The sequence below is a fragment of the Phodopus roborovskii genome, unplaced genomic scaffold (genome assembly GCF_943737965.1).
Source record: "Phodopus roborovskii unplaced genomic scaffold, PHOROB, whole genome shotgun sequence".
NCBI lineage: Eukaryota > Metazoa > Chordata > Mammalia > Rodentia > Cricetidae > Phodopus > Phodopus roborovskii.
Genome location: NW_026126511.1, coordinates 16,341,701 through 16,360,991, shown reverse-complemented (window position 1 = coordinate 16,360,991; position 19,291 = coordinate 16,341,701). Strand labels below are relative to the sequence as shown.

Sequence of the window (19,291 nt, the reverse complement as noted above, 5' to 3'; positions counted from 1 at the left end):
GCAAAGAATGCAAACTGATGCTTGATTTAATACTCTTTTGCCAATACATTCTCCATTATATTATCCTCTTAACTCGTCTTAAAAACAATGGAAAACTAGAGGAAACTATGACTAAGATCTCAATAATTAAATCACCTGATATAAATAGCCAAATTAAAGAAGCAGAAAAATAAAACATAAAGAAATTTATGCTTTTTTTTCCTCTTAAAATATTTAATGCTATGCAAAAATAGGCAGGGCAAAAAAAAAAATCAGTATTTTCATCTCTCTATTCACTGATGAGGCTCCCTATGCTACCTAGACTAGGATTAAATTATCGTAGCTGAGATCACAGATATGACTTTGTGCTTGGTTTCTTTGTCTTCTGAAGTATATATTTTATGTTACCTATCATTCCAGTATGAATCTAGACTTAATCCATTATTTCTTATGCTTAAAAACATTAATAATGGTATCGTAAGCATTATTAATTGCTGAGAACTCTGACTCCTGGTTTAGAAAAATTGAGAAGAAAAGGGAATATAATAAATGCAAATGTCAATTGATATAGCTGGTTATTTACAACAGAAGTAAATAATGTATGTAGGTCAGTGTAGACGCTGTCTATTTGGGATTGGGACGCTGAGAGAAAGGACTGTCAGTTTAAGGCAGCTCTGGCTACAGTCAGTCAGTCAGCCAGCCAGCCAGCCAGCCAGCCAGCCAGCCAGCCAGCCAGCCAGTCAATCTGTCAGTCAGTCAGTTACTCAGTCAGTCTGTCAGTCAGTCAGTCACTCTGTCTGTGAGTCAGTCTGTCAGTCAGTCAGTGAGTCAGTCAGTCAGTGAGTCAGTCAGTCAGTCAGTCAATCTACCCACCTGAGGTACTTGGTAGCAACACACCTACTGAACACAGAGGACTAACAGAGATGCAAAGAAGAATAGCGAAATAAGAAAGTTAATGTTTGTAACAAGCTTTTTCCTTTTTTGTTTTATTTTGAGACAATGAGCCACTACATAGCCTGGGTTAGCCTTAAATTCTGGAACCTCCTTCCTCTGCCTTCTAAGTGCTGGGATCACAGGCACATGATACCATGACTGACTCTTCAAAAGCAGACACACGTTCTACAGGACAAGTAAGAACTAAGAGGAAGCATTAAAAAGCCTTAATGAATTTAGAGGACAATTTACGACTAAAAATCCCCAGTCAACCTAACAGACAAAGACTATTAACTAACCTGCTTTTGTAAGTTAGTCAGTTTACTCCTGCTGAATATGATTCCAACCATGTGTTCTTTCAGGTCAGCATCGGATGTTGCCTTCGCATAGAAAAGTAAAAACAAAAAAGGTAGACATTTTAGAGACAATTTGTGTATTTGATGTTTTAGAGGCCTTGAGAAATAATTAGGCAGAGACTGTGAGGTGCATTTATTTTATGCAAGTATCTTAGGTATATTTCTTTTAAATTGAAGTGTATAACACTAAGACAAAGGATAAGGGTTAAAGTAATCATTTTGACAAAGTGAACAAAAAATGAACAAAATTTGAGAAAGATTTCAGTTCTGTCCCTTTATACATCAGAAAAAGGGGCAGAAATCAAAATCAAAGTAAATGTATGGAAAAATGATAAAGAGATGATTTTATATAAATAAAAAGAGGTGGCAATAAAACTAAAAGCTATTTCCTCAAAAACACTGAACCCAATCTGCACTGCCCAAGAGAGAATGAAGACACAAAGAGCCAACACGAGGGGTAACGGGTTTCAGGGCAAGCGATCTGCTTCGGGGCTCTGCTCAGCATGGCAATGCCATGCTGAGTTTTCACATAGCACTGTAACCCCAGAGGCTGAGGCTTTCCCCTGAGGTGCAATGTTCCAGTAAATTAACTGCTTTAGAAGAAAGCCACAGAGCATTAAAATGAGCACAGTGAAATTTTACTGCACACATGTGTGACAATACCTAAAGGTCAAACACAAATTAGACATGTGTGTGGTCTGTAAGCTAAGATTTAGTAGAAGAGGCAGAACGTATGTGCAGACAAACAACATGAAAGAAATTAAGAAGACACAGGGGCATGGTTAGATTTTTCTCAGCTTTTGTAGAGAGAGCTGTTTTCTGTTTGAGAACTTGTAACGTGCTAGACCACGTAGGGGAAACACAATGGAGGAGAGAGAGGATAACCAATGGGCAGAGTTTAGCAATTCTAAAGACACCAACAGCAACCAGCAAGCTTCTATAGGTGGTAAAATTCCAGCTAGCTCAGATAGGAAAAGGTTAGTTGCTTTCAGAAAATTCCTGCACTTTCTAATACAAGTTAAGAAAAAAAAATAGTTATATATAAAATGTTGCCACATACTCATTAAAATGTACAGTAACCCAAGAGTTAGTTGTCTTACCAAAAGAAAATGAAAATGAGAAATAAAATTTTAGGCTACAAGTAAATACATTGTATACTTTTTCCTCTCCTTCAGGTGAGGACAAGAGCGCCTTTTCCTCTTGTTCTGGTGTAGGTTCAGCATCTCCAGAGATGAGCTTTCCAAACACCTGACAAAGAAAGTAGCCATGCGAGAAAGAGTTAATGACAGCCATTACCTCTGGGAAAGCCGAATGGTTATCCAATTCTGAAGAGTTTTAATTAACTCGTAATTTTGAGACAGGGTGTAACTCTGTAGCTCAGGTTGTTCTAGAACTCATAATGTAGTCTAGGCTGCCCCTTAAGTTTGTGACCATCCTTTTGTCTTAGCCTCCCGAGCAGTAGGACAACAGGTGCTATTCCCCCCACACTCAGCCAGGATCCTGAAGGGTTCTTCTAATAATTCCTTTACTGAGCACTATCACTACTCTTCTGAAACTACAAATGCAACACTAGATATTGGTGAAGGCCTAAGAGAAGTGAAAATGGGGTATATATTGAAGCCAGAAAATTCTAATAAAATATTTGCTATACTCTCGAAATATATGTCAATTTATGCTGAAGGGTACTCACTTGCGATGTAATGAGTCTGAATACTCGGAGAGTCTCAGCTTCACAGTTCCTTTGCTGAGCTACACTGGCTGAGATCTGGCCTGCGATTTTTGTGCTTTCACCATCTTTCCAACCCAGGACTTTTACTTGTCGAACTCTTAGTGTATTTTCTGGGCCCTTTAGTTCAATTTTGATGATGTGATTGTCCCCTCCTGGGAGTTCACTTGTTACCCAGCCAATATGCCTGGAATCCAAATCGACCTGGTTGAGCAGAAAAAGGACAGGAACCTGATACAGCAGAATCACTTTTATCACTGCCCTAGGCTTAGCATCAGTAACAGCAAGCTCAAATAACAAACAAGTGCACAGACAGTGAAGATTATCCGGTTATTCTCATTATCTTATTCAAGGTTTGTGAGGACAAGTGGTATTACTTACATGAGAAAGACTAAAGAAGGAAGCGAGGTTAACAGAGGTTGAGAGAGTCTCAGGTGATGTAGCTGAGAATTAATGTAGGCCTGACCGCCAACCATATGGTTTCCCTGTATAAACGATGCGAGCGAAACTATTCCAGAGACTTCACATGACTCCCTTGCACTAAGCACCACTAAAAAGGTGTTTTCATTGTGCTGATACTTCAGACATGTACATGCCTTTATCAAGGACTGAATGTCAGCACAGGGAAAATGGGTTTTAAGACTACTCCTCCAATGAAATTAAAGTTACTCTCATTGTATTTGATAACTAAGAAGGGACCTGGAGACCTCCAGGTGATTTATTTAGACATATGGTATTAAATTCATAATGTCAACACTTCTAAATAGAGAAGTATGGAAAACAAAACAACTTTTTTGGATAATTTTCCCAGATTCTTTAGTATTTGGATATTTCTCATCTTAAATCTCAATATGATTTGAGAAAAAAAAAGTAAAAAAACTCATTAACTTTCATGTTGTAAAGTAACCCTAGAAGAAGAGCTCTGGCAGAGTTTGGGTTATGTAAGTTCTGAATCTGTGCATAATCTCAGACCTGTGTCCAGATATGACTTCACTTGTTTCTAGAAATTTTTTTGTAAATGAACTTGCAACCTAGACATAGCTGTTAAGTTATATGCATAGTTTTCTTTCAGTTTTGTTTAGGCTAACAGATTTTAACTTAAGGTGTAGGTACACGAAGTTGGTTACTCTAAACCAGATCTGTGATGACTTTAAAGGCATCCGAATCTTTGTAAAGCAACGAGAGAATAAAGACTGGAATACTGTAGGAGCGTGACTGAGGACACTTAAGGAAACAATCGGGATGGTAGTTCTTGGTTCGTATACTAGTTATTAATTTATTATTTTGTAAATACTCGTGGGAGTATGCCAATACTGAAACTCAACAGTAAAAGCCGAGGTTAAAAAAAATGACAAAGTTTCAATTACCTGCTTTATTCTGCACAAATCTTCTACTGCTTTCCCAGTTAAGAAGGTCATTGAGGTAACTTTATTCTATAACAGACAATTCAAAATAGTTATACTATGTTCCTGCTCAGAACATCTAAAATACAACCACATTATTGCTTCTGTTTGTATTATCAGACCTAACTGACCCCATACCATCTATCAAACTAACCATAGTACCTACAAACTGCAGTTATCTCTTTCTCACAAACACTTTAACAAAGTTCTTATCATTCAATTCTGTATCTTCATGTAGTATTTCAACAATTCTGCTTGCTATATTCCTCGTTCTTGAAGCACATGAGGGAAGGTCACTTATCTAACAGATACTTGTGTGTATCCTGACTACTTCATGGCTTTGGAAAAGGGTGTCTGAGTAAGCTGTGTTCTACTCCTTTAAAATATGCATCAAATGAGAGAAGGGCAACTTCACACAGGAAACAAATATTCAACAGTGCAAGTGCTATGTCTCAGTTCTGGACGCCAGTCACCCTGGCAGTAGAGTTGAGCAGTCTTATGAAAGTAACATCAAAAAACATCAAAAAAACAGACTAACTAACTCCTCTTGAGTTGCTTAATATGAATCACATATGTCAATGAAACTCAAAACAACAAAAGACATGGATAAGGCTCACTGGTGGGTAGTTTGGGAGACAAAGAAATATGTTTTCTCAAGGAGCATATTTATAATATAGCTGTTTCTTAAAAAGAAAGTGGACATTACCTGACATACTACATTTTTTTTTTTCCACAATGGATATTGCTATAATTATCTCTACCTAATGAATACAAAAATTCAATTTGATTGTAATAATCATTGTGAGAAGTATGTCCTGGTATAAAACAAAGATAAGTTTGTACTGAGTAGGAAAAGCTAGCCAGAAATGTTTTGACTTTTTCATGTAAGATAAATTATTTGTACCCATTGGAAATTCCCGTTTCTAAAGAGGAAACAAGCTTATGCTACGCTAGCTTAAGCCCCTTTCCTTATTTGGGACAAGGGAAACATGGACTGGACTAAAGGGTTATATCCCTGGTGTGGATGGCAGATTATTGCACTTGGCTTGTAGAGAGACTGATGTGGTTGGCTTAACATCCAGCTTAGTTGAGATAAAAACCTACTATTTTCATTTTTTTCAAGAAAATAAATATGCAAATTGATGGGTGCAGATCAGCAATGATTCATGGGAATCCACTAAAACCATCTACTTTGAAGCAAAAATTCAAAGAAGTATCCTTCCCCAAGACCAAGGACAGAAGAAGCAGTCTGGCAGCTGACACTATTTTCCAGTTCAGGTAAATAAGATTCAGAGCCTTTTACAGAAGAATGCTTCCATTCAGTTGAAATGTTCTATTAGAGAGATTAGGCCAGGAAGACTATAAATCATGAATATTTAAATTAGCTCAGGGACTATCCACCTGTAACCCTAGGCCTGAGGGTGTGAAGCAGAAGCCTGTAACTAATGACACTGTGGGCCAAAGTATGTTAAGTACCAGTAGGTACTCCAAACACACGCACGCACGCACGCACGCACGCACGCACGCACGCATACCAAAACAACCAAAAACCCAGCCGTGAAAAGAGAGAAACTTTTATACAGGCGTCATCATCTAAAGAGGATTTCTCTGCTGAGTTGTGGGATCTTGGGAACACATTTTAAAGGAAGTTCCAGGTCAAGGGAATTACTTAAATAAGGGCATAGAAGTAGAAGATACAAGGGTAGATCTAAATCTTGTTAGTTGTAGCCATGGTATATTTGTGATTGGACCTCCCTTTAGAGTTTATAGTCCACAGTGTTTCCAGCCATATAAATCTATTCTTAGGTTTAAGATTCATTTGAGGAATATAAAAATGTTTGTCTGGACAAGTCCCAAAAGATAAACCTCTTTTGTAAACTCAGAAATGAGGATGTCTAAAAGAACAGAGTCTAAAATAAAGACTGAACCACAAATTAAGATTCCTTTCTCACCCCAAGATCCCGGGAATTGTCCACATGAACAGATACATAACGGGCATTAATTCCTTTTACACAGTTGATAGTGATGTTTTTAGTTTTGTTTTTATCTTCATCTCCTGATTCCCAAAAGGTTTCTGTGGAGCCATCTGTCAAACTGCCAATCATGGCAGGCCGGCTTGATGTTTTTATGTCAACAATGCTGGTCAAGTCCTTTAAGCACATAACTATGCATAACTCCTAATAGAAAGAAATGTAAACATTCATAGTATTAAAAGTGAAATGTTTCTCCATGAAAAAGCAAACATTCAATAGTAAATTGTGTAATCAAACTGTTGATGAGTCATTTACTCCATCTGCCACTGGTAACTGACTATAAAGAGCAGACACGTAGTGACTGACCTGGCTCATAGCTTCGAACCCAGACTGCACACTGATACTGAAGCTCTCCTCACTGTCTCCGTCGTCTGACTTGGACAGGATATTGTTAATGTGATGGAAGACATTGCTCTGATGGAGAAACTGATGATCAGACTGCTTGAACTTGAGGCTCCAGCATCTAAAAGTATAAACAACACACAAGGTAATTATTCTCTGGGACTATCTAGGAGTTCTTAGAGAGGTTTCACTCCGCATTAAATATTGCAAGAAAGGTGTAAATGCTTTAGTGAAAAGATAAACATTGAAAAATTTCAGAGAATACAATCAAAGAAACTTTTTTTGTTTGTTTGTTTTGAGAAATAAAGGTAATTTCTAAAGGACATCTACCTATTTTAAATATAGAAACAAAAGGGGCTATGGAGGTCAAGGCCACACAAGGAAAACTGAATCTGTCGTGAAGGTAAACATTATACCATTCTAACAGCTTTTGCAACTTTATCTGTGTGGTAATTCTGTCTGGAATGATTTATTGGGGTATAATATTTATTGCACTTAAAAAAATCTTATGAGGATGACAAAAAAAAAAAAAATAAAAAAAAAAAATACCTGTTTTCTACTGGCCTTATCATTACGGACATGGGAAACCCAATCTTTCCATCGTGGAGGATTTATTCATGTCTATAATACACTGAATAAATCTAAAATTACAGTTTAATGACAAATTCACTTCACATTAAATTTATGTGATCACATAAATTAAAATTATGTGATATTACTTAAGGTGGCTTTAAATGGCTGTACATACTAGAATCTATAATCTACATTGAAGCCGCATGGTCCCATTTTCTTTTGGTTCCTGAGATTCCATTTGCATCTGTCTCTTTTGGTCACAGTGAAATAAAAGAGAGGGAAAAAGTGAGCAAGATGATTATACAGTCTTTTGGGGAACTAAGAAGGGTGAACAGACACTAGCTAGAAAGAAAAACGATTCTAACTTAAGAGAGGGAGAGGGAAATCACCATTGCCGTTCTTTGCATGTTACCATTTAAAGAATTTTTCAAGTATTTAATACTTCGCGTATTCCATAAGATTTTTCTTGTGTTAAAATATTAGGTGCAAAATTACCTTAAGGCCATCTGCTGCAATGAGCTGCCACTGGGGAGGGCCATCATAAGATCAGAGATGGTTTGCAATAAACGGTGGAATGTGTGTGGCAAAGGGTGAGCAGCTTCGCCTGCAATCACTATATCTGAGAGTGGATGTTCACACACTCTTGTGTCCTTCTCCTAAATTGGAAATGAATTTATCAGTTTGCATGATGGAAGGAACATTTTTTTAAAAGGACTATTATGTAAGCACAACTTGTATATATAGGAAGTAAAGTTTCTAGTTGTATTTGTAACATTTCTAGAGAAAACTGATGAGGTAAATTATAAGTAAAATTATCAAACAAATGACTATTACATAGACACATCAATTCTAGTATACTTGTATTTATACACGCATGTGTATATTTGTATTCATACATGCATGTATTTTGTGTATTTGCTTACCTGTTAAAAATGACACATTTAGAAGTTGGGGTACTCCCATTTCACAGGATTTTATGTGCACTACACATTAATAGGCAATTTGCAACAGAGATTATGACTATTATTATCTATGCACACCATATACAATATTCTGGTAGATGTTAATCTCATGAATGGGAATAGCATAGTCTACTTCACAGTCTACATCAGAACAAGCATTTTGTTTGTTTTTGTTCTTTTCTTAAACAAGCTCTGTAATGAATCACGTATTCACATAGGAAAGCTCATAACTATAATTACTAAATAATTTTTAATTGGTTTACACAGGTTTTGCCAAATTCTCTCCAAGAGAAGGGTACCACACAGTGAACATGAATGTACTTTGTTTCTCGTGGGTGCTAACGGGTGCTTCTCAGCCTTTGGAACTATGTTGTAGGTTGTACCATCTTCTTCTAAGACATGTTTCATTCTCCAGTAGCCCACCTACATTCAGTCAGGGCATGGCAGTCACCCTGGTTAGACCTGCTACTTCCACTTTCTGGTTGACATTTGGACACTGTCCTCCCTGCTAAGGTGTCTCCTATCTTGGGGGGCAGCACATTTGTCCCACTTGTTGCTAGGCTAGAACGGAGATCTTTCCAGCTTCAGGTTTGTAATACTGCAATGATATCCATCTTCTTCCTGATTACTCTGTGACAATGATATTCATTGAGAAACCGGCTTAGTCAGCATCTTTGACAGAAAGAAAACTTTCACCAAGTACGATTAACACTTTGCCTATAGCATCCATTTTCCAGGGTCAAATAATCTGTCAATTATTTCATGTAAAACATTATACTACACCAGAAAACATACTGCTTGGTTTCTATAAAAACATGGAATTATGGTCATATGCACATATGATACAGGAGGCACTAATTGGACTCGGGTTGTTACTAATAGCAACAGCAGCAGCAGAGAGCACATAGAGTGGGTGGTACTGCAGGGAGCTGGAGGAGAGTAGTGGCAGATGGGCATGACCAACATACATTGTATAAACGCATAACGCTTTCAAAGGACAAAATATGTAATTAAACTCACTTGCTCTACATTTTCCTTATTAGTTTTGCTTTCTTCATCCTCATCTTCCTCCGCTTCTACTGGAGAAGGAGTCAGTGCTGCCACAAAGTGCCAGAGAATATCATGCAGGGAAGTTGTCTGGATGACATTACAGAGCAGCCAGTTGAATGCCTGAGCAGCCGAGATAAAGGGAAATGTGAGTTAAAAATGCAGTATTACTAGTATTATTTAGCGATAAACATGGTAGAAAATGTGGCCCTCACAATAAATTTGAAATAGTCAATTCCGGTCTTTAATAATAGTAATAGTAATAATAATAATACTAATAAAGCAACAAGAAAATACTATTTACAAAATACAATAAAAATTTTTAGTTTCAATTTTGTTTTGTTGAAGGCATTTTCTTCTAACCCAGAATTAAAGCTATTACAAGTTCTACACACAAGTAGCCATTTGCTTACATATATTATTTCTAACAATGGATGCGACAAATTATTTATTACATACATGTTAAAAGAAGAAACATTTACCATCCATAGGCCTGGGAAATACTGCATCCCTATTATTTCAAATGGAGGCCTGAGAAGCTATTACTGGTAAATTTCTAACTCAAAAGCCCTATTCATCTTCTTTACATGGTTATTATGTCATTTCATCCTAGCGAATAATAAAAAAATAATAAAAATAATAAAAAAGATAACCTCAGATACAAATAATAAAGTTGGATAGAAGTAAAGATTTAGCACAATCAAATATAAAATTCTAAATTACTTTATTCATAAACCTTTTATTTTGATGTGAACACTTTTCTTTTTTTTCATTACACCTATGGCTTTCACTTAATGCAATCTGTTTGGTAAAAATAGTGGCATCGTTAAATGGGATTCTTATGGACTTGTGTAATATCTGTACCATTAATGTATTTGTACCTCCATAGCAAACACTCGGCAAGCAGACTTCCTCAAGGCTTGCTTCATTGCTATTTCAAGCCCTTCTAGATCATGATGCTGTATAACAAAAGCCAAAACTGGCCACTGGAAATTTCGCTCTCCTTTGGAAAGAGAGCTGTGGGCTGAGATTAGCCGGGAAAGCTCAGGTGATGGATGTCTCAAGAGGGAAGACCCAACTTCTAAAAAGAAAAAGAAAATTAGTAATCTTCATAGCTAGCAAATAATCAATATATTAAATACTGAAAATAACTAGCTTATTCGCATCAAAGTCCTTTGTTTCTGCACATGACACAATTTCACAACAATTTCAACTAGTGCTAAGAAGAAACTATCACTACACAATTCTTACTTTCTTAAAGTTAACGGAAATTATGTTGAACAGATAGGTTTTGAACCACGACTGACTGTAGAGTTCATACTTCCTACAGCACTGTAAAGGCTAACTAAATAGCTTGTGCTGTACCTGAAATCTAACCTCACGTTCATCATTTCCTAAAAGGCAAAATCCAGGGTCAGCTGTGAAGTGAATCTCAATGAGGAATAGTCTTGAATAGGTTGGCATAGGGGTATTCCTATGAGATTTTTCTTAACTGGCTTAATTTCAGTGGAAAGATCCATACGGAAAGTGAGCAGAACCATTTACTGGGTTGGGTCCAGGACTGAATGAAAAGAAGAAAGAGAGCGCTGGGCACTAAAGACATGGATTAATCCACTGCTCTCTGTTCTTGAGTGCAGAAGTAATGGCACTAGCCTTTCTCTCTTAAGTTGTTTTTGTTAAGACATTTTATCATAGCAACAGGAAATAAAAACTAAGACAGTGTCTCAGCACAATCCCTAATGTACTTATTGAATAAACCTACAATTTTTTTCTATTAACATGCATAAGCCACTAATGATAACATGTTCCTTCAAGCCATGCACTTGAGAGGCTGAGACAAGAGACTTGCAAATTTGAAATAAGCCTGGGCAATATAGTGAGTTTCTAAGAATAAAAATTCCTTATAATTAGCAATTAGTCCAGATTACATAATAAAAAAACCCATTAAGAGTTATTCCTGTCTCTGAAGTTTTCTATCTGCTCAGTGTGATGGTGCCTTGAAGAACTGTATGCTTCTATGGATGGTGAGAAATAACTCAATACTTAAGCACATTTGGACCTCCTAGTTCATGAAGCCTCATGGAAGGGTTAATGATAGTAACACGAGTGTATGCAGGGGGTTAGATACCTAGCAAGTTAAGATTTCCTAAGTCAATGTATTGAATAAACATTGATATAAATATCTAGTCTCACTGAGATACAAAACGTAGGAGCATTTATGACTGGGTCATATAAAAGTACAGTCTATCACAAGCTAAAGGCAGATACCCTGCGTTCCCCTCAGACACTACATTTTACACATTATCTGCAGAGAAAAGGTTTTTGACAGCCTGCTCACTAAGCTCTTTTCTACATGTGTATCTACCAGTGTCTCCACTGTTAACTCTTCGTCTAGGGATGGCTTTAACACGAGCAGGTAAAATGGAATGCTGCTTGTCATATTCAGAAGCGACAACGGAGTATGACCTCTGGAAGACAGTCCTCTTAGCCAAGTCGGTGTCCGTTATGGGACTGGTCTCCAGACTGCAGACGTAAAAGGACAGGGTAAAAGTTCATGAGAATCAAGTGAGTGAAGTGCAGTTATATTTACTTTATAACAGTGAACCAGACACTAGTCATTTTAAAGGATTTTCACTCTATTTCAGTACCCCATTGTAACCATCACAAACGTTTACTTTAATTTAACTTACAGTTCTACATATTTCTAACTAATTTCTTAGTCTTAGAACAATGTTGGTTTGATATTTGGGCTGCCATTTTAACTTTACAATGTGTGTCTTTATTTCATCTGGCTTTTTATCTGATTTCTACATTTGAGCTTTTGTTTTTATTAAATTTATGTCATAAACATATTTTTCTACTATAAACTACTTAGAGGAATTTCCTTCAGGTGAATTTTCTTTCAGATTGGTTTTTTTTATTATTATTATATGATAAATAGATAATTTCATTTCACTAATGTTTCAATGGGTAAACTGCTGTGTCTCCCCGCTTGCTCTGCTAAAGAGGTGTGGATTTCCTTGGATTTCTGTTCCCAGCCGTACTTGCTACACATGTCATTCCTCCCAAAGATAACACAAGCTTTCCTTTGCACTGTAAGGCAGGGACTACTCTATGGATGGAAGCACTCTGTGGGATGTTGGCAGCATGCAGTTGTGACCATAGAGACTGCACATACAGGGGTTTATAATTGCAAGATTCGACCTGGATCTCTGTCTGTGCTTTGCATCTTTTCACTTGATTTGATTTTTTATAAACTGGAAGGTTATTTAGCTTCCCAGCAAGTTCTGATTCTTTTCATGGTTAATATGGAAATTTATAGCAATTTCTATACGCTAAAGCTGGAGAATATATTTTTTTAAAGAAAAAATTACAAATTATTTGGTATGGAAGATTCTATTATATAGCTTTACCTCACTATCTCCAACTAGCAGTTTGTTCTATATGAGCTTAATCCTAGACAGTGGTATCATTCCACTGAACCCTATTTGTCAGAGTAGTGTAAAAACGGTCCTCAATTCCATCTTCAGAGACACTTTCATCTTTAAAGATATAAAAGGTGAGCTGTCCTCTTGGAGATAACATCAAGAGCAGCTCCAAAAAAAAACCTCTCTAAGTTTCAGTGGTGGTCAAGTTTCCTTGTGTACTGTCTTTCCTGAATCATGTCTGGCACCAACAACAGAGCTGAATGAGAAGGCAAACAGTGATCCAAGAAACTTAAGATTCATGATTCAAGCTCTGTGTCATTTCTACCATGGGTCTAAGTGTTGCCTCAAAGTTAACTTTCCCTTCTCTAACTAAATGCATCACTCAAAAGTTTATGCTTCAGTATAATCTTTCATTGCATCATTAGTTGGTCTTTTCTCTCCCAATGATCCTTTTCCCATCAAGAACTCTGTTCATATATGCATACTTTTTCTTTCCAATAGCTTGCACAGCTGACCCAATGTTCTTCCTGAGACAGAAAGCTGTATAAAAGGATCACAAGAATACTCTTTAATAGTTCAACAAAACACTTGTCATGTAGAAAGACTGAAGTAAAGTACCTTGGTGGCATAGACTTCATATTGCTCTCTGGCTCTTCAAATACATTGGGACTTGCGTCAGGAGTAACTGATATGTATGGAGCAGGGACGGATGTTGAGCGCAGATATCTCATTTCATCCTGGAATAGGTTGTCATCTTGATAGCCCACAAAAGTTTCATGATGGTGCCTGCATTAAATTAAATCCAACAACTTAAGAGTGACAATATATATCCTCTGCATTTTAAATCTCAGTTGAAAAAGGCAAAGTAGTACATGCAAGTTTACAAGTAAAGGGTAAATATTAGAATAATCACAGAAGCAGACCAGAAGAGATAAGTCTGATATTACTTTCCAGGCACCACAAATGTCCCAAACTTAAGTGGGATCCATTTTCTTTTCTCTTGATAGGTTTTGCACATTTCAGTTATGGCAAATGCACACTGACTATCCAGGTGGGAGGCGAGCACATCTGTGCTGGACCAGGCTGAGGTCTCATTCATCACTGGTCATGCAGGCCTGTGACATCAAGCCTCCTTTGACACCCTTCTCTCTTCTCCTTTTATATCACCTCTGTCATTGTCCAGCCTTCTATCATTTCTTGATGGGTTGTTGAAACATTCACTTTTAGGTAGGAATATACATATATCAAATTTGAAAAACATAACTGTTAGGACATTCCTTGGGTTAGAATGTATTCATCCCCAGAGAGCTAAGACTGAAGACTTCTTAAGTCGCCCATGCTGGCACCTTTTTTCTTCCCATGTTTTATAATTTGATTTCTATTTTAATGCTACATTACTCTATTGCATGCATAACTAGTAAAAGTTGCTTGATTCCTCTACCGCAAGGGTACAAGGCTTTGAATTCACCTCTCCTTGGGTTTGGTGGCAAGCAACTTTATCCATTGAGCCATCTCATCAGCCCACCTGGATTCATTCTTTTTCAAACCAGAACAAAATATTGTTAACCTAAGATAACTCAAGGTATGGTTATATTTGGCATGCCTGATGATTTCTTCCTGGTCTTCACATTTTTCCTTTCCTTTTCAATTTTCCCAATTTTAAAAGCCACATAACTTTGACATAAAAAAGACACTTTTCAATGGAGTGATTGACTGGTAAGCCATAACAGCAGGCATTGTCTAGAATACTTCACTTATCAACAAGTGGGAAAAAAATCCAACTCTGGAATATTTTGAGTGTAAGTATACAACATAAGAAAGTACAGGCTGCTCAGGCCAAGTCCAGTGGAGTACAAGAGTTCACCATCAACAACATTTCTCCACCCTGAGTTAAGTCCTTTGTCCAATTTCTGTATTAGCTTCCACATTCCATATTATGACCTTTTCTTTGCAAACCAAGTTGACTAGTTACCTGTTTAAAATTCTTCCTTCATTGTTCCACATTTCCCAGACCACCATTTCAAGTAGTTATATAGAGTGAGCGAGATTTCATTGGAGTCTACTTTGCTAGAAATGGCTTCCCTCTCATCAGATGCCCGATGGATTTCTAGCATCAACCCTTCAGGAGTCAGGCAAGCAGCTGGCCCTTGGGAAGTGTTTCATAACTTTCTTGGGAAGACTCAAGTACTCTATCAGTTCTTTCAGCATCCTATACATGCTTCAACTTGAATTCACCTAATGACACTATAAAGTTTAATGACATCTCAACTTCCAGTGTTGAGTACAGTCAGGACTCTGTACATTTATTTCAGTGTCCTCGGCACTCAGCTGGTACTTGTTTAAATGTAAACAGAATGAAGAAAGACAAGACTTCTAAGGAAACATCAGTTTCTTTCCTCTTCAGTATTTCTAACTAACAGACTGAGAGTTAACTAACAGAGACTAAAAAATGCAAGTCTTACTTCCTAGGATATGGTTTGTATTAAAAAAAAAAAATTGGGTGTGCAAAGTAAGTTTTGGACCATTTTATGAGTATGATATTAGTCATCAGAAGCTGTAAATACAAAGGCAATTACAAACAAAACAAAGTCTTATTACCTAGCTAATGTCTGCAAGTAGAGACAAGGCATTTTCACGGGGAGGTCCTCAGAGACACCTTCTTTCACAATGGGCAGCTGAGACTGGAATGGCTTTGCAGGGTGGTAACACAGGATACTCGGTTCTGCTGCACTGCTCAGGGACAGCAGGAAGACAGCATTGGCTTTTATCACCTGGTGTGCTTCCATGGTGGGCAAGGCACGGGGGGTCTTCACTTGCATTGGCTTTCTTCGAGATTGCTTGACCTGGTAAAGAAAGGATCGAAGTTCCTGCTTATATTTAAAGAAATAATTTCTTAGCTTTTGTTATTTCTAGAGGGGAAAAAAAAAAAAAAAAGGAAATAAAGCATTTTAAAACAGTGATAGTGATTGCTGAAACAAACAATAACAAACCCAGCAACAGGGAGCTTGGGGTAGGGGGAGTAATGTAGGGAAAGCTTTAGCAGAAGTCTCTGTCTTGGTTTGTCACTAGTACAAATGATCTCAAATTCAGAGTTCTATGAAATGATTAGGTATGAAGGAAAAGACATGAGGAGAAGTGTAGAGAAGCAAAGGGGACAAGAAAGAAGAGGGAAGCGAAGCTTTTTTTTTTTTTTCCTTTTCTTGAGGCAGGGCTTCTCTGTAACTTTAGAGCCTGTACTGGAACTTGCTCTGTAGACCAGGCTGGCCACAAACTCACAGAGACCCTGCCTCTGCCTCCCAAGTGCTAGGATTAAAGGCGTGCACCACCACCGCCAGCCAAGAGTGAAGCTTTATATATGTGTAGTGCAGGAGACAATAATAATGGCATCATAAACATTTGTGAACGAAGTATGTGTACCCAAGGACTGAATATGTAGTTTTTGTTATACAAGCTGAATTTTAATATCAATGACATGAAATTAAATAATGTAAAGATTATATACATCTACATCATGAATTATATATAACTTGAACAAATAAAAAATACCTTCTCCCTTGCAGCAGCCTGCTTTTCACGGAGGTATTTCTCTCTACAGCGATCACATACGAGGTACCAAGTGCTTCCTCCCATTCCCCCATCACCACAGTTACCAGCCCAGCCTCCACAAAAATGCCCAATGCTATTGTACCCTTGTCCACCAGCGTACCGGCCACAACCTTGAAACAAACATAAGACATGTGTTTAACATTCTAGATGTCTTTGACCCTTATCACTAGTACATCAACAACAGATACATGTTTTCAAAGTAAGCGAAATCCTGAAGCAAGCATCTAACTTTCTAAAATGCTAGTACATACATTAGAAAAAGCAGCATGCTTGATTTAAAAAAAAAATCTATCCATTAAATGTTTGAGATACTCTATTTTTTTGATGAGTACATTAAAGAAACAGGGAATATGGGTACCTGCACATTTATTTAAGAATGTTAATCCAATATACACATATGAAAGAATGATGTTTCAAAAATCAAGTATTTGTAATACCATACGTGAAAAGGGGAGAAAGATTCATATTTGAAGTACTTTAGGGTATTAGGATATGAAACTATTTACCTAACAAACAGTCCCCTGATAAAGCTAATAACACTTACACAGGAAAATCCCCCATCTCAATCTATCTAACTGATAATTTTTAACAGGATTCTAAATCAGAAGATCTAATTTAGAATTAAATCTTCAGAAGACGGATGGAGGCGTGTCCTCTTGTTTAGGTATGCCGTTATTTCTATTACATAAAACCTTCATGTCATACTTTGGGTAACACATAAAATACTTAAAAATATTTTAAAATTTTCTACGTTCCAATTAAATAATAGCCAATTTATTGGTCACAGTAATATTAGCATTTCTCTGTCTCTTTAAATAAACTATTTGCGGTGATCCATGATGTAAGAGTCTATAAATTTGGGCAACTGTTTCCTTACACTTTGGTGAAATTCAGAGGACAGTTCAAACTGAAGTGCTGTAGGGAACTGAAACTAAAGCAAGCATCTACACACAACTGAGTTACTGACCTGGGTGAGCCTGTCTCATGTGATAGGTCACCGGGTACGGATGTGACTCCCCACACAGCTCACAGATAGTGTCCTTCTCTGGTCCTCCTACTGCCAGCTGCGCCATTTCTCCAAACAAATTGCCCCTGGGCCGGATTTCTGTCTTTTCTTTTTTCTTTTTTTCCTTTTTTGTTTTCTTATTTTCTTTCTCACACTCTTTCTTTTTAAGGACCGCACAGGAACCTGGACTTGGAAAAATCATATTCTGGGAAGCAGCTTTGATTGTAGCCAAAGAGATATCTTCCCAGAAAGCCACCAAGTGTTGTAACGTTAAGGGAAGCGGAGACTTAGACTTCATTGTGTGATGCACGGACATTTCAAAAGTGGCTTCGGATTTTCCATCCTCACATTTTTCATGGAGAGGTGGTTCCTTAAGCATAGACAAGACTTTGTTTTTGTTAATACTACCCATCTTAGATATATCTGGTCCATGAGGTGCTATGTTAAACATATTGAGAGCAGATGATATTTCCAATGAATGTCTGTTTTTTAACTTTATTTCCTTTTCCTCTGTGGGTGGTTGGCTGTTCAAACTGCTTCTTATGGGAGCATGTTCTTTGGAAAGATCGGGATTAAATTTCAGGAAGGAAGAGCATGCCATTGCATCGTGTACTATGCCTTCGTGCCACAGGAAAGAGGCGAAGACGGCCCTGGCACACTCAGCCACAGACGGAGACATGGCTTGCTTGGCTGGCTCTAGAGATTTGGCTCCATCTCCTTTGAAAAGAAAGTTCGATTTTTCTTTTTTGGGCCTGGTGTGTCTATTAGCACATTTCCGACTTATTTTGGGCGACGCTCTCATTTCCTGTTCCTCTTTCAGGGGTGCTTTTCCGATGCTGAAGTGCACTTTATTTGATCCTTCATCCACACTCTTAAACTCACTGTTTTCATCACAAGTGCTGTCTGTGACACTATTTGTTTTCAAAGTACTTGACGTACAGACTTCAACTACCTCACTGTGGAGGTTTTCCTGTACCACATGGGGAGAAGGGGCTCTGTTTTCAGATCCAGGGGAGTCTTTAGGATCCTTTGGTACCGGTTTTGGTTTTGGTGATGTGGATCGCCCCCTTAATGGTTCTGTGAGGGGCATTTTCTTCTTCCGGAGGGTATCTGGATCAAGTGTGTATGAGTCAGACTTGGAACGTTCCCGAGGAGGATCAAGTTTTGTCTTAGCAGGAGCTGTGCTTTTCTGAGGTAGATTTTTATCCTGTGGTGAAGAGGAGCGTGGAGAACCAGCACCAGATGGGCTAGACCTATTAGTTGGGAGAGTCTTTGGCTTAGGAGATGATGACCTAGACCCTGGTCCTGGGGATTCAGATCTGATGCTAGAAGACACCCTCCCATCAGACTTCAATGTCTGCAAGGTGTTATGGTTAGGGGACAGTGATCTACTATGGGAATCTGACCTCAACTTTGCCGCATCAGATTTTAACATGAGGGATTCACTAGCAGATAAACCTTCTGTGCCCCGTGGCTTCTTCTGGTCAGCAGCAGTCCGGCTCACGCGCCCCTCAGGTTTAATGGATCTGCTGTGTTTAGAGGAGGATAGCTCTGATTTTCCTGATGTAGAGACTGGTCTTGAAGATGTTGAGACAGTTCCTCTATCACCTGTATGATCCATTTCACAGTGAAACTTGTTAATAAAATGTACTTAATGATAATTTAACCACTAAATACTAAAATAAAAACAACTACAAAATCTACATTACTTATCATATACAAAAACACGTTAAAAATAAATTAAAATTCTCATAAAATTTCTACAATATCATTACATGTAAAATACTACTTTGTTTATAGATGCAAAACAGATTGAATAAAGAGTTCCTAGTGATACACACACACACACACACACACACACACACACACACACACACAATCTATAGCCCTTTTATGA

At 37.7% G+C, this 19,291-nt stretch overlaps 1 protein-coding gene across 13 annotated transcripts in view; it reads right to left on the bottom strand.

Moving 5' to 3' along the window:
* Mycbp2 (MYC binding protein 2) overlaps positions 1 to 19,291 on the bottom strand; it is a 209,618-nt gene that overhangs the window by 21,292 nt on the left and 169,035 nt on the right. For 9 of the 13 annotated variants that reach the window (XM_051195259.1, XM_051195264.1, XM_051195262.1 and 6 more), the window contains 14 exons: positions 17,356 to 19,002; positions 16,329 to 16,498; positions 15,381 to 15,625; positions 13,401 to 13,568; positions 11,720 to 11,877; positions 10,236 to 10,435; positions 9,328 to 9,477; positions 7,841 to 8,001; positions 6,737 to 6,893; positions 6,350 to 6,574; positions 4,362 to 4,427; positions 2,959 to 3,198; positions 2,418 to 2,516; positions 1,212 to 1,292 (listed from right to left, as the gene is read on the bottom strand). In XM_051195259.1, the coding sequence (XP_051051216.1) occupies positions 1,212 to 1,292; positions 2,418 to 2,516; positions 2,959 to 3,198; positions 4,362 to 4,427; positions 6,350 to 6,574; positions 6,737 to 6,893; positions 7,841 to 8,001; positions 9,328 to 9,477; positions 10,236 to 10,435; positions 11,720 to 11,877; positions 13,401 to 13,568; positions 15,381 to 15,625; positions 16,329 to 16,498; positions 17,356 to 19,002 (3,767 nt within the window). The remainder of the gene's footprint in view (positions 1 to 1,211; positions 1,293 to 2,417; positions 2,517 to 2,958; positions 3,199 to 4,361; positions 4,428 to 6,349; positions 6,575 to 6,736; positions 6,894 to 7,840; positions 8,002 to 9,327; positions 9,478 to 10,235; positions 10,436 to 11,719; positions 11,878 to 13,400; positions 13,569 to 15,380; positions 15,626 to 16,328; positions 16,499 to 17,355; positions 19,003 to 19,291) is intronic. The other 4 variants (XM_051195260.1, XM_051195265.1, XM_051195261.1 and 1 more) reach the window with 3 other exon arrangements.